The sequence below is a fragment of the Dreissena polymorpha genome, chromosome 2 (genome assembly GCF_020536995.1).
Source record: "Dreissena polymorpha isolate Duluth1 chromosome 2, UMN_Dpol_1.0, whole genome shotgun sequence".
Taxonomy (NCBI): Eukaryota; Metazoa; Mollusca; class Bivalvia; order Myida; family Dreissenidae; genus Dreissena; species Dreissena polymorpha.
Window position 1 is genome coordinate 113761560 of NC_068356.1, and position 14867 is coordinate 113776426.

The window sequence follows — 14867 nt, forward strand, 5'->3', positions numbered from 1 at the left end:
AACCCCTTCCATATGCATGGTGATTGGAGAATGGCACTTTCGTACGCATACGAGAGGATCCAAATCATGTCTGATTTCACCCAAACGTAAACGCAACTGGAATTGCGAGCGAGTAAATACACGAATGTCTTAAAGCGTTCATAAAAGTTGACCTGTAATTAAATTGCGACGTTAAGGATGGGTTTTTAATGGTAATATCACATGTGTGACCATGGATAACTCTTATCATGCTTTTTTATTTGCGCACAAGTCACATTAAAATCAAGCAACGCATATTATTTTATTGGAATGTGTACAATATTGTTTGTATTATGTTGTAAAACAATGACAGAGGTAAGGTAATTGTGGATATTTAGCTTTTTTTACAACATGTGGAGTTTAATTTACCTACACAACATACAGAAATTTATAATTTTGCAGGCGACAATGTATAGTTACATTTACTGTTTATTTTATTGTGTGCATCATAAATGTACGAGTATTTGTGTAGAATTCATCACTTTATACATACACCAGAACAAAAGAAACACTTACAAATAAATGGTACACATCAGTACTAGTACGTAGACATAAACACTTTTAGAGAGAACACAAAAACATCGATACATAGTTAGTTATTGTTCCCCGTGTTTAAAAGTTTTCGAAAACTTTTCATAAATACAGCTTAAGTGAGTCTAAGCCTGCATACAGTTTTTTGATGATCTCGATTACATTCTTGGGTCCAAATTGTACCCCTTCCACGTTGTACGATCACTTTCAAAATGTATTCTATGCAAATAACCTGGAGTAAAGCCATCGGTAATAGACTAGAAATCAAATCCCGGAAGTTCCCAGAAGTTGCGTGCGCATACACCATGTACCCCGGCTTAACGATGAGTAGCAGTATTGCGTTGAAGGATAGGACGAGAACTAGACCAGCGTTTAGTTTGTCACAGGCGCAAGTTCCGGACTTTGAACCACATTCTTTGTTGGAAAGAATAACAACTTTAAGGCAGGATATTTCTGAAAATAAAATATAAACAAACATACTGATAAAAGCATTGATATAAGCACCACCAACAAATTAGGTTGAAAATGGAGCTTTATCATAAGCTTGACATATATACACACATCTTGTTGCTATAAAAACATTTTAGATGTGTTTTTTAGATTCCGATAACACTTCGACACATATTTCGGGCCGGTGGCTTACCAGACAAGAATATCAAACAAGCAAGTCGTTTTTTAAACATTTTGAAGATAGAAGTAAAGTGTAAACATTCGGAATTATCCATATTTAACATTATCATTTGGTTTATTTTCATTAAACAAGCATTCTAAATGTAAGCCTAATATGAGTAATTTCAAACTATTAAAAAAACGGTCGAATATATATATCCAACATCGGTCCTTAAGCCATTATCATAATTATCGTGAATATTAACATACAATATTTACATCATATATAATGGATACACGTTTCTGAATCAATATCATAAAAAAGAAAAACACAATATTGATATTAAAGAAAAACAGCGAATTTATGATGTAACGATAGATCTATGAATATGTTTGCGCCGACAAACCCCACTACTCTAATTCAGAATCGTGTAAAACCATCAACATATTTTTTAAATATATAAACGTGTTAAAAAGCAAGATGTAAACAAACAAGACCCTTTCTAAAGCCTCAGTCATGTATTATTTCCCATGTAAGTAATTGACTGATATAACTAAATCAAATTAAAGATTAATAACTAAATCATTAAAATTCATGATAAACAACAAAGTAATCTTTTTGATATTTCTATAACAAACACACGCTGTTTAGACTTTTTGAGCTATGTAAGTACATAACAATTACCATAGCTTTTATTTTTCAATAGTTTGGACGAAAGGTCATAAGTTATGGCACCTAACATCATTGTTTGAAATAAAAGGACAAACGACCAAAATCTGTTAATACATGGCTTTTTCAATCGTTGTTCGATTATTCTCAAATTATCGCTGTATGCATTTCACACACTCTCTTACCCGCTAGAGTGTGAACATTGCTTGAATATTTTTTTTTCATTCAGGCACCTGATAACTTACCCATCAGGGGACGCTCAACATATCATCAAATTTGCATGGTTTAATAACTTTCGATCATTTCAAAAGCAATTATTTGTTAAATAGGAAAAAACCATCGAACTCGTATCAATATTTGAAACAAAACGTTGCACGTACCTTTCGTCCGACGGAATCTTCTAACAAACGCCCACATGGCCACAACAACAACCGGAAGGTAAACAAACAGGTACTCAATGATCACGTTGGTAATCTCTCTGGAAACACGTTTCTCGCAGATGAGCCAGGATGCATCTAGGTGCGAATTAGGTGTAGCGAGAATTGACATGAAACTCACTTGATTCAATAGAGTCATACCCTGATTAACGGAAGAACTAAACGTGAATACCAATCCTGCTAAAATTGAGCAAAACGAAAACACCCGGATGATCGCGGCAACTACACTTGTCGCAGCAATGTGTAAGCTTATTTTATGTATAATCAACATAAATATCCCGGCGTTTGCGATCATGGCCGGAAGAGAGTAATCAATGCATACATTAACACGTGTCCGATAAGCGGTCTCTAGCGCTAACACCTTCAAGTGTCCACAAACAAGAATGTGGCAGAAGCACGCAAAGGTCAGAGCGAAGAGAAAACCGGCATTTAAACAACTCTTCCGCAGAACGAAGACTATATGCCCGAGGCACACTATGCCGGCGACTAGCGTCATAAAGACATTTCCGTATTGTATCAACTGGAAAACAAACACCGCTTCTGTGAGTCCGTCGGAATTGCTTCGTGGTAGCCTTTTCATGTTGCCGATATGCGGGTACCGCAAAAGTTCTTTCTGAAAAGAGTAAGAGAATATGCAAGTTAATCGTCCAATTAATGACAACAAATAGATGGACGGGTCGACAATCGCGATCATAGGAGAGCAGGAAAATAAATAAATAATCTAGGCTCGTTAAACGCAAAACTTATTTAGACAAACCTTGAACTATACCCATTTACCTTCATAGCATTCACTTTAACGACTGCTATTAATTTCTCAATACGTTTAACCATTATTTTTGCATTGATTTTTTTAACAGAACAAATATTTTATTCACTTAAGCATTTTACAGCTCATCGTGATCAATATAAAACATGCATACATGCGTGAAAAAAATAAAGATAATAATAAATTATTTGTGAGAGTGTTGTGTGTTTATATACACACTGAATTGAGTATTTATACTCAACTATATATTTAAAAAACACAGTGGAAACAGCCAAAAAATCACATTCGTATTATAGTCATTTTATATTTAATACGTCAGTAAATCACCCCTGCTACATACACATTATTACATAAATTGCGATTCGAACATGTGTAACTCAGTATTTTAACGATTTGGTCCTTCATTCACTGTCTGTTTATATCACACTATTTATATTTCGATAATAAATCTCAAACCGCGATTTCTACTAAAATTGACAATCTATACTTTCGCAGCTGTTGTAATAACTATTTATCTGTTTTATTCGCTTTCATAGTCTTAGTTTTTCAACACATCATTTTCACAAACAGGTTGCGCAAAACGGAAGTTCTGATAGAAATGTTACATTTCTGTTAGTTTGATTATAAGCATACATGATTGCAGCATGATGCATATAAATTAGTTCAAATGATTCTATTTGGTGTTGATTTAAATGTTAATAGGTAAGTAATAATAAAACAAGAGGGCCATGATGGCCCTGAATCGCTCACCTGACTCATTAAGATCAGATGAAAACTATGACCTCTATTGTCGACACAATGTTTTTCTATGATTTGACCTAGTGACCTAGTTCCTGACTCTAGATGACCCAAATACAATCCCAATCCAGATTTCATCAAGATAAACATTCTGACCACAGTTCATAAATATTGGATGAAAACTGTGACCTCTATTGTCAACACAAGGTTTTTCTATTTATTTGAACTAGATTTTTACCCCAGATGACCCAAATACAATCCCACCCAGATTTCATCAAGAATTCTGACTAAATTTCATAAAGGTTGGATGAAAACTGTGATCTCTAATGTCTACACAAGGTTTTTCTATTATTTGACCTAGTGACCTAGTTTTTGACCCCAGATGACCCAAATAAAATCCCAACCCAGATTTCATCAAGATAAACATTCTGACCAAATTTCATAAAAATTGGATGAAAACTGTGACCTCTATTGTCTACAGAAGGTTGTTCTATTATTTGACCTAGTGACCTTGTTTTTGACCCCAGATGACCCAAATACAATCCCTAACCGGATTTCATCAAGATAAACATTTTGACCAAATTTCATCAAGATTGGATGCAAACTGTGACCTCTACTGTCTACACAAACAAATTGTTGACAGACGGACGCACAGACACACGCAGGCACGCACAACGGACGCCGGACATCACACGATCACATAAGCTCACCGTGTCACTTCATGACAGGTGACCTAAAAATATGTGTCAGAGATAAACATGAACAGTTGTGGTTAAAATCCCATAGAAACAAGGGCTGTTTGTAAAACATGCATGCCCCCCTATATGGGCTATAAGTTTGTAGTAGCAGCCATTGTGTGAATACGTTTTTTGTCACTGTGAATGGTGGTGGTGGTGGTGGTGGTGTGTAGTAGTAGTAGTAGTAGTAGTAGTAGTAGTAGTAGTAGTAGTAGTAGTAGTAGTAGTAGTAGTAGTAGTAGTAGTAATAGTAGTTGTAGTAGTAGTAGTAGTAGTAGTAGTAGTAGTAGAAGTAGTAGTAGTAGTAGTAGTAGAAGTAGTAGTAGAAGTAGTAGTAGTAGTAGTAGTAGTAGTAGTGGTAGTAGTAGTAGTAGTAGTAGTAGTAGTGGTAAAAGTAGTAGTAGTAGTGGCAGTAGTAGTAGAAGTAGTAATAGTAGACGTGGTGGTGGTGGTGGTGGTGGTGGTGGTAGTAGTACTAGTAGTAGTAGTACTAGTAGTAGTAGTAGTAGTAGTAGTAGTAGTAGTAGTAGTAGTAGTAGTAGTAGTGGTAGTAGCAGTAGTAGTAGTAGTAGTAGTAGTAGTAGTAGTAGTAGTAGTAGTAGTAGTAGTAGCAGTAGCAGTAGCAGTAGCAGCATTACAAGACCAATACTTAAGAATGATCAAATGGGAAAAGGTAACATAGCACCAGCAGTAAATATGGGGCTCATTTACATGTCAGATTTGGAATCTCTGCTGTAAAATGAGATTTTGAATGAATTAAAGGGAGGCAAATCTGTAATAAAAAGAACATGCATAAACCGTAGTTGTTTCCCTTGTTTGAACCATGCTAAATCCTTACAAGTTTGGAAAGAATTGGATGAAAAATTTGGACTTTATTGCATAAACACCATTTTCTCAATTCAAGGGGAGGTAATTCTGTACTTCATGGACCAATAATGCTCATTTTTTGTAGGGTTCGTGTCCTCATTGATATAAAGACACTGTGCAAATTTGGAAAGGATCGGACAAAAAATGTGGAAGATTTTTGAAAGTTTTCACAAAATAGGCAAAAACGAATAAACATGCAAAGTTCAACGAGCTCCTGCGGCCATGTTTTTTGACGAATCAAATTTCTTTGAACAACTTTTTCAGGGGAGCCCTCAAAGGTTATCCCTGTGAAATTTTTTGAAAATCTGATGAGCGGTTTCTGACAAGAAGATTTTTTAAGGTTTTTACCATATATGGTCATGGCGGCCATCTTGGTTATGCGATCAAATTTTTTTTAACAATTCTTTTGTCCCATGACCTAGGGATGCTCCACATGAAATTTAGTTGAAATTGGCTCAATGGTTTAGTAGAAGAAGATGTTTACAAATTGTTTACGGACGGACGGACGGACGGACGCCGGACGCTGAGTGATCACAATAGCTCACCTCGAGCTATCGCTCAGGTGAGCTAACAAGCCACTTATTTGCCTACTTTGTTGCAGTTAAGTGTAGACTCAAAAATTTTGCCCTGTATAGTCGTTCTCAAAACGGCAGCCTCTATGCCGGCATAGATCTGTGCTATTTTTTAAAGTAAATACTTATAATTTCAACACGTGCAATTAAAGAATCGGTAGATTTTTATTGTTATGACCTTATCTTTCCAATCATTCACAGTTTTAGCTTGGTCATAATTTAAATCTACATGGAAAATTTCCATTTTTAAATAGAACAAAGTAGGATTTTTTTTGCGCATTCGTAACCTACATATCAAATAGAACTGTTTCACATTCTCTTCTTTAGCGATTATCAATATGCAATAGTTTGTAGCACAAGGCTCGCGATGGATTGCTAACCCCGCGCAGAGATTTGACTGGAACCAGCTGAATCAAATCCCTGTCTTCATAACCAACCACGTCATGATAGCCGGGCCACGTTGTACAATAATTTTGCCGTTGTTGTTGTTTTTTTAAACGTTTTTTTTTTGTAAATTGAGGTAATTTATTGTTTATATTGAACCTCAACTTACACACAATTTTCAAATATTAAAGAAAATGATACTACTTTTCATAATATAATACTTAAACAAAAAAATCCTAGTAAATCTGGTAGAAATTGAATGTGAAAGCATGGAACGAAAACTCTGCGTGGAGATTAGATGGATTGACGGTGATTACGCCCGTTTTCTCAAAATCACACAACAAAGCAAAACATGACACTATGAGTTGAACTCGAGGACAAAGAGAACGGTGCCTGTGTAGCGGCGATACAGAAGAAAAACAAACAAAAAAGTGTTCATTAAACCATAACGAGATTTTATAAGAGACTTTGTCATTTGCTGGTAAATCACCAAAAAACATATGCAATTTGGAGTTGTGTTCTTTCTTTAAGACTTACACACAGCGAATTACAAAACCTTGTTAAAACAATTGTCCTATATAAGTCATGAAACAACCTTTGTCCGTTTTGATACCATAATGTGCATATTTTGGGTTCTTATCTTTAAATAAAACGAGACCAAAATATACTTAATCAAAATGTTGTCATATCAATTTCTGAAGAAATACTAGAGTAACTGGCTCGGTATCTCTGACACTGGATTCAGGAAACTATTTAATAGCAAATAAAAAAAAGAAGAAGTATAATTGAAAAACCTTACATGTATTTTATACAAGTACATATAGCTTACATCGCTTATTTTGATACTAAAAACTTTGATAGTGAATACATTTATTAATGGCATGTATGCGTACACAAATAAACAATACTTGTATGCCCTAATCCATCAATTTAACACTTATGTGTTATTTTCAATACATATCTAACCGATCAGCACGTTCTTGCATTTTAAATAGAAGTACAAAGTGAGAATGCATTCCTTTAAATTTGCGTTTGAAACACAGATGTTTGGTAATAAAGTTAATTCCACCGCCTCGGTTGGGATTGTATGTTGTTGTCTTAAACAGTTAATCTTTTAAGATATACAACGACCTCAACACCTAGTCTAAACCATAAAGCTATTCATTTGAACACGTAATGTTAATTTTTATAATTATTTCGATAAAAGTCATCGCCATTCCCATTTTACCCATGATAGTATAGCAACACACAATAATGATATACAATTTTAAATGAATTCAATATTCTGAAAACTTAACATATGAACGACACCATGACACAATTTAGTTAAAAAAATTGATATGGTATAATTGTTAAAATAATCTTGCGCATTACAGGCTAAGAATTTGAAGAAAAAAACATTCCGAGTGTACAAGTAGTTTCTTAAACTGTTAACGACAAATAAACCGACATTCTTTCACTTCATTTCACATTTTATTTATAAGCGATATATTGCCTAACGTGTTTCGATGCCTTTTCACCGTTTTTTTTTTTAACGAGTTTCCCGTGCTTTACCGGGAAAGTGAAGCCCTTTCATTTTAAGTCCACCGACTGCAAACGATGATAATGCAAGTTACCCTAGCTACATTTGTGCAGATAGTTGCATGTAAGAAATCCAGACATGCCATAAGATTGTTTAACCGCATGAACAAAAGTATAATATTGAATTGTTTTAAACATAAGAATCCCATTAATTGTATCTGATTTCCTATAAAATCAAAACAGTCATGAAATTGGTTGGGCAAACTATAAACAGTGCTCACATGCCTGCCGTCGAGACAATTAAGACTTCTCCAAGTTTCTTTTATGCACTTTCTGACACGTACGAGAGAAAACAAACAATAGTGAGATTTCACCAAAATGTAAGCACTTTGGGCATTTAAAATGTATTTTGTGAAGTATAGATCACTTTGGGCATTTTAAATGTATTTTGTGAAGTATAGATCACTTTGGGCATTTTAAATGTATTTTGTGAAGTATAGATCACTTTGGGCATTATAAATGTATTTTGTGAAGTATAGATCACTTTGGGCATTATAAATGTATTTTGTGAAGTATAGATCACTTTGGGCATTACAAATGTATTTTGTGAAGTATAGATCACTTTGGGCATTAAAAATGTATTTTTTGAAGTATAGATCACTTTGGGCATTATAAATGTATTTTGTGAAGTATAGATCACTTTGGACATTATAAATGTATTTTGTGAAGTATAGATCACTTTGGGCATTATACATGTATTTTGTGAAGTATAGATCACTTTGGGCATTATAAATGTATTTTGTGAAGTATATATCACTTTGGGCATTATAAATGTATTTTGTGTAGTATAGTTCACTTTGGACATTATAAATGTATTTTGTGAAGTATAGATCACTTTGGGCATTATAAATGTATTGTGTGAAGTATATATCACTTTGGGCATTATAAATGCATTTTGTGAAGTATATATCACTTTGGGCATTATAAATGTATTTTGTGAAGTATATATCACTTTGGGCATTATAAATGTATTTTGTGAAGTATATATCACTTTGGGCATTATAAATGTATTTTGTGAAGTATAGATCACTTTGGGCATTTTAAATGTATTTTGTGAAGTATAGATCACTTTGGGCATTTTAAATGTATTTTGTGAAGTATAGATCACTTTGGGCATTATAAATGTATTTTGTGAAGTATAGATCACTTTGGGCATTATAAATGTATTTTGTGAAGTATAGATCACTTTGGGCATTATAAATGTATTTTGTGAAGTATAGATCACTTTGGGCATTACAAATGTATTTTGTGAAGTATAGATCACTTTGGGCATTATAAATGTATTTTGTGAAGTATAGATCACTTTGGGCATTACAAATGTATTTTGTGAAGTATAGATCACTTTGGGCATTATAAATGTATTTTGTGAAGTATAGATCACTTTGGGCATTATAAATGTATTTTGTGAAGTATAGATCACTTTGGACATTATAAATGTATTTTGTGAAGTATAGATCACTTTGGGCATTATAAATGTATTTTGTGAAGTATATATCACTTTGGGCATTATAAATGTATTTTGTGAAGTATATATCACTTTGGGCATTATAAATGTATTTTTTGTAGTATAGTTCACTTTGGACATTATAAATGTATTTTGTGAAGTATAGATCACTTTGGGCATTATAAATGTATTGTGTGAAGTATATATCACTTTGGGCATTATAAATGTATTTTGTGAAGTATATATCACTTTGGGCATTATGAATGTATTTTGTGAAGTATATATCACGTTGGGCATTATAAATGTATTTTGTGAAGTATATATCACTTTGGGCATTATAAATGTATTTTGTGAAGTATAGATCACTTTGGGCATTATAAATGTATTTTGTGAAGTATATATCACTTTGGGCATTATAAATATATTTTGTGTAGTATAGTTCACTTTGGGCATTACAAATGTATTTTGTGAAGTATAGATCACTTTGGGCATTATAAATGTATTGTGTGAAGTATATATCACTTTGGGCATTATAAATGTATTTTGTGAAGTATATATCACTTTGGGCATTATAAATGTATTTTGTGAAGTATATATCTCTTTGGGCATTATAAATGTATTTTGTGAAGTATATATCACTTTGGGCATTATAAAAGTATTTTGTGCAGTATAGATCACTTTGGGCATTATAAATGTATTTTGTGAAGTATAGATCACTTTGTGCATTATAAATGTATTTTGTGAAGTATAGATCACTTTGGGCATTACAAATGTATTTTGTGAAGTATAGATCACTTTGGGCATTATAAATGTATTTTGTAAAGTATAGATCACTTTAGGCATTATAAATGTATTTTGTGAAGTATAGATCACTTTAGGCATTATAAATGTATTTTGTGAAGTATATATCACTTTGGGCATTATAAATGTATTTTGTGAAGTATAGATCACTTTGGGAATTATAAATGTATTTTGTGAAGTATAGATCACTTTGGGCATAACAAATGTATTTTGTGAAGTATATATCACTTTGGGCATTATAAATGTATTTTGTGAAGTATAGATCACTTTGGGCATTACAAATGTATTTTGTGAAGTATAGATCACTTTGGGCATTATAAATGTATTTTGTGAAGTATAGATCACTTTGGGCATTATAAATGTATTTTGTGAAGTATAGATCACTTTGGACATTATAAATGTATTTTGTGAAGTATAGATCACTTTGGGCATTATAAATGTATTTTGTGAAGTATATATCACTTTGGGCATTATAAATGTATTTTGTGAAGTATATATCACTTTGGGCATTATAAATGTATTTTTTGTAGTATAGTTCACTTTGGACATTATAAATGTATTTTGTGAAGTATAGATCACTTTGGGCATTATAAATGTATTGTGTGAAGTATATATCACTTTGGGCATTATAAATGTATTTTGTGAAGTATATATCACTTTGGGCATTATAAATGTATTTTGTGAAGTATATATCACGTTGGGCATTATAAATGTATTTTGTGAAGTATATATCACTTTGGGCATTATAAATGTATTTTGTGAAGTATAGATCACTTTGGGCATTATAAATGTATTTTGTGAAGTATATATCACTTTGGGCATTATAAATGTATTTTGTGTAGTATAGTTCACTTTGGGCATTACAAATGTATTTTGTGAAGTATAGATCACTTTGGGCATTATAAATGTATTGTGTGAAGTATATATCACTTTGGGCATTATAAATGTATTTTGTGAAGTATAGATCACTTTGGGCATTACAAATGTATTTTGTGAAGTATAGATCACTTTGGGCATTATAAATGTATTTTGTGAAGTATAGATCACTTTGGGCATTACAAATGTATTTTGTGAAGTATAGATCACTTTGGGCATTATAAATGTATTTTGTGAAGTATAGATCACTTTGGGCATTATAAATGTATTTTGTGAAGTATAGATCACTTTGGACATTATAAATGTATTTTGTGAAGTATAGATCACTTTGGGCATTATAAATGTATTTTGTGAAGTATATATCACTTTGGGCATTATAAATGTATTTTGTGAAGTATATATCAATTTGGGCATTATAAATGTATTTTTTGTAGTATAGTTCACTTTGGACATTATAAATGTATTTTGTGAAGTATAGATCACTTTGGGCATTATAAATGTATTGTGTGAAGTATATATCACTTTGGGCATTATAAATGTATTTTGTGAAGTATATATCACTTTGGGCATTATAAATGTATTTTGTGAAGTATATATCACGTTGGGCATTATAAATGTATTTTGTGAAGTATATATCACTTTGGGCATTATAAATGTATTTTGTGAAGTATAGATCACTTTGGGCATTATAAATGTATTTTGTGAAGTATATATCACTTTGGGCATTATAAATGTATTTTGTGTAGTATAGTTCACTTTGGGCATTACAAATGTATTTTGTGAAGTATAGATCACTTTGGGCATTATAAATGTATTGTGTGAAGTATATATCACTTTGGGCATTATAAATGTATTTTGTGAAGTATATATCACTTTGGGCATTATAAATGTATTTTGTGAAGTATATCTCTTTGGGCATTATAAATGTATTTTGTGAAGTATATATCACTTTGGGCATTATAAAAGTATTTTGTGCAGTATAGATCACTTTGGGCATTATAAATGTATTTTGTGAAGTATAGATCACTTTGTGCATTATAAATGTATTTTGTGAAGTATAGATCACTTTGGGCATTACAAATGTATTTTGTGAAGTATAGATCACTTTGGGCATTATAAATGTATTTTGTAAAGTATAGATCACTTTAGGCATTATAAATGTATTTTGTGAAGTATAGATCACTTTAGGCATTATAAATGTATTGTGTGAAGTATATATCACTTTGGACATTATAAATGTATTTTGTGAAGTATAGATCACTTTGGGAATTATAAATGTATTTTGTGAAGTATAGATCACTTTGGGCATTACAAATGTATTTTGTGAAGTATATATCAATTTGGGCATTATAAATGTATTTTGTGAAGTATAGATCACTTTGGGCATTACAAATGTATTTTGTGAAGTATAGATCACTTTGGGCATTATAAATGTATTTTGTGAAGTATAGATCACTTTGGGCATTATAAATGTATTTTGTGAAGTATAGATCACTTTGGACATTATAAATGTATTTTGTGAAGTATAGATCACTTTGGGCATTATAAATGTATTTTGTGAAGTATATATCACTTTGGGCATTATAAATGTATTTTGTGAAGTATATATCACTTTGGGCATTATAAATGTATTTTTTGTAGTATAGTTCACTTTGGACATTATAAATGTATTTTGTGAAGTATAGATCACTTTGGGCATTATAAATGTATTGTGTGAAGTATATATCACTTTGGGCATTATAAATGTATTTTGTGAAGTATATATCACTTTGGGCATTATAAATGTATTTTGTGAAGTATATATCACGTTGGGCATTATAAATGTATTTTGTGAAGTATATATCACTTTGGGCATTATAAATGTATTTTGTGAAGTATAGATCACTTTGGGCATTATAAATGTATTTTGTGAAGTATATATCACTTTGGGCATTATAAATGTATTTTGTGTAGTATAGTTCACTTTGGGCATTACAAATGTATTTTGTGAAGTATAGATCACTTTGGGCATTATAAATGTATTGTGTGAAGTATATATCACTTTGGGCATTATAAATGTATTTTGTGAAGTATATATCACATTGGGCATTATAAATGTATTTTGTGAAGTATATATCTCTTTGGGCATTATAAATGTATTTTGTGAAGTATATATCACTTTGGGCATTATAAAAGTATTTTGTGCAGTATAGATCACTTTGGGCATTATAAATGTATTTTGTGAAGTATAGATCACTTTGTGCATTATAAATGTATTTTGTGAAGTATAGATCACTTTGGGCATTACAAATGTATTTTGTGAAGTATAGATCACTTTGGGCATTATACATGTATTTTGTAAAGTATAGATCACTTTAGGCATTATAAATGTATTTTGTGAAGTATAGATCACTTTAGGCATTATAAATGTATTTTGTGAAGTATATATCACTTTGGGCATTATAAATGTATTTTGTGAAGTATAGATCACTTTGGGAATTATAAATGTATTTTGTGAAGTATAGATCACTGTGGGCATTATAAATGTATTGTGTGAAGTATAGATCACTTTGGGCATTATAAATGTATTGTGTGAAGTATAGATCACTTTGGGCATTATAAATGTATTTTGTGAAGTATAGATCACTTTGGGCATTATAAATGTATTTTGTGAAGTATAGATCACTTTGGGCATTATAAATGTATTTTGTGAAGTATAGATCACTTTGGGCATTATAAATGTATTGTGTGAAGTATAGATCACTTTGGGCATTATAAATGTATTGTGTGAAGTATAGATCACTTTGGGCATTACACCAGGACAAAAAAACACTTAATCATAATCAGTATATGCTCAAGCCATTTTGAGCGAAAATAAACACAGCGAGACAAAAACAGTGTTTGTGTCCCATGCTAATATGTCCCAAAACGTTGCACAAATAAGGTTAATTGAGTCTAAGCCTACATATAGTTGTTTGAGAAGCATGATTTCATCTCGATGTCGAAACTAGGTTCACTGCCACCTTGGACGATCACATATTCCGTGCAAATGACTTGGTGTAAAGCCATCGTTAATAGACAAGGAATCAAATCCCGGAAATTTCCTCAAGTTGCGCGCGCATACGCTATGTAACCCGGCTTTACGATGAGTAGCAGAATTGCAGAGAAGGATAGAACGGAAACCAGACAAGCATTCAGTTTGGCACAAACGCATGTGCCGGACTTGATACACATTCATTGTTGGAAAGAATAGCAATTTTCAGACAGGGTATTACTGAAAAATAAAGTATTAGTCCAGTCAATCTAGCCCCAAAATAGGCTTAACCTCAAATAAATTGCAACAGAAAGTATGATGACTGATTTTGATAGTTCAACCCTCACTCTTAAACATATTAAAAGTCTAGAAGAATCTAATGAGGGGAAAACTAAAAAAAATCAGTTGTAGTTAGTGTCTGTACGGGAAAAAATTACACAAAAGATATATACTCAATCACATAGTTGATGATTGTGCTTGGTCTGTTTTTTTAGGGATGGGAACGAATACTGGAAACGATATTCGTATATTCGTTTGTCATTATTCGAATATATTCGAATATTCGATTTTTAAACCGTATATTAAAATGTCTGAATTTATGACCGTCCGGAGCAAATTACTATTCCTGATTGCCACAAAATCCACTATAATGCGTGTTTGAAAAACATAATATAGTAATATTTTTTTAAAGATCATTGATTATTATGCTCTTCAGGAAAACACATTACAGTAATTCTAATTTATTTCAATACTTATAATTGATCTGGATTACCTTCTATCGATAATATTTATGATTTTGGTTTCGCTATTTTTTCTGGAATAA

General features: G+C 32.0%; 1 protein-coding gene across 1 annotated transcript in view; it reads right to left on the minus strand.

Moving 5' to 3' along the window:
* Nucleotides 1-255: 255 nt before the first annotated feature.
* LOC127868567 (uncharacterized) overlaps nucleotides 256-14867 on the minus strand; it is a 32001-nt gene continuing 17389 nt past the window's right edge. Inside the window, exons 2-3 of the mRNA XM_052410440.1 lie at nucleotides 2209-2878; nucleotides 256-1002 (exon numbers count right to left, since the gene is read on the minus strand). Coding sequence (XP_052266400.1) covers nucleotides 665-1002; nucleotides 2209-2845 — 975 coding nt within the window. The 5' untranslated portion in view covers nucleotides 2846-2878 and the 3' untranslated portion in view covers nucleotides 256-664. The remainder of the gene's footprint in view (nucleotides 1003-2208; nucleotides 2879-14867) is intronic.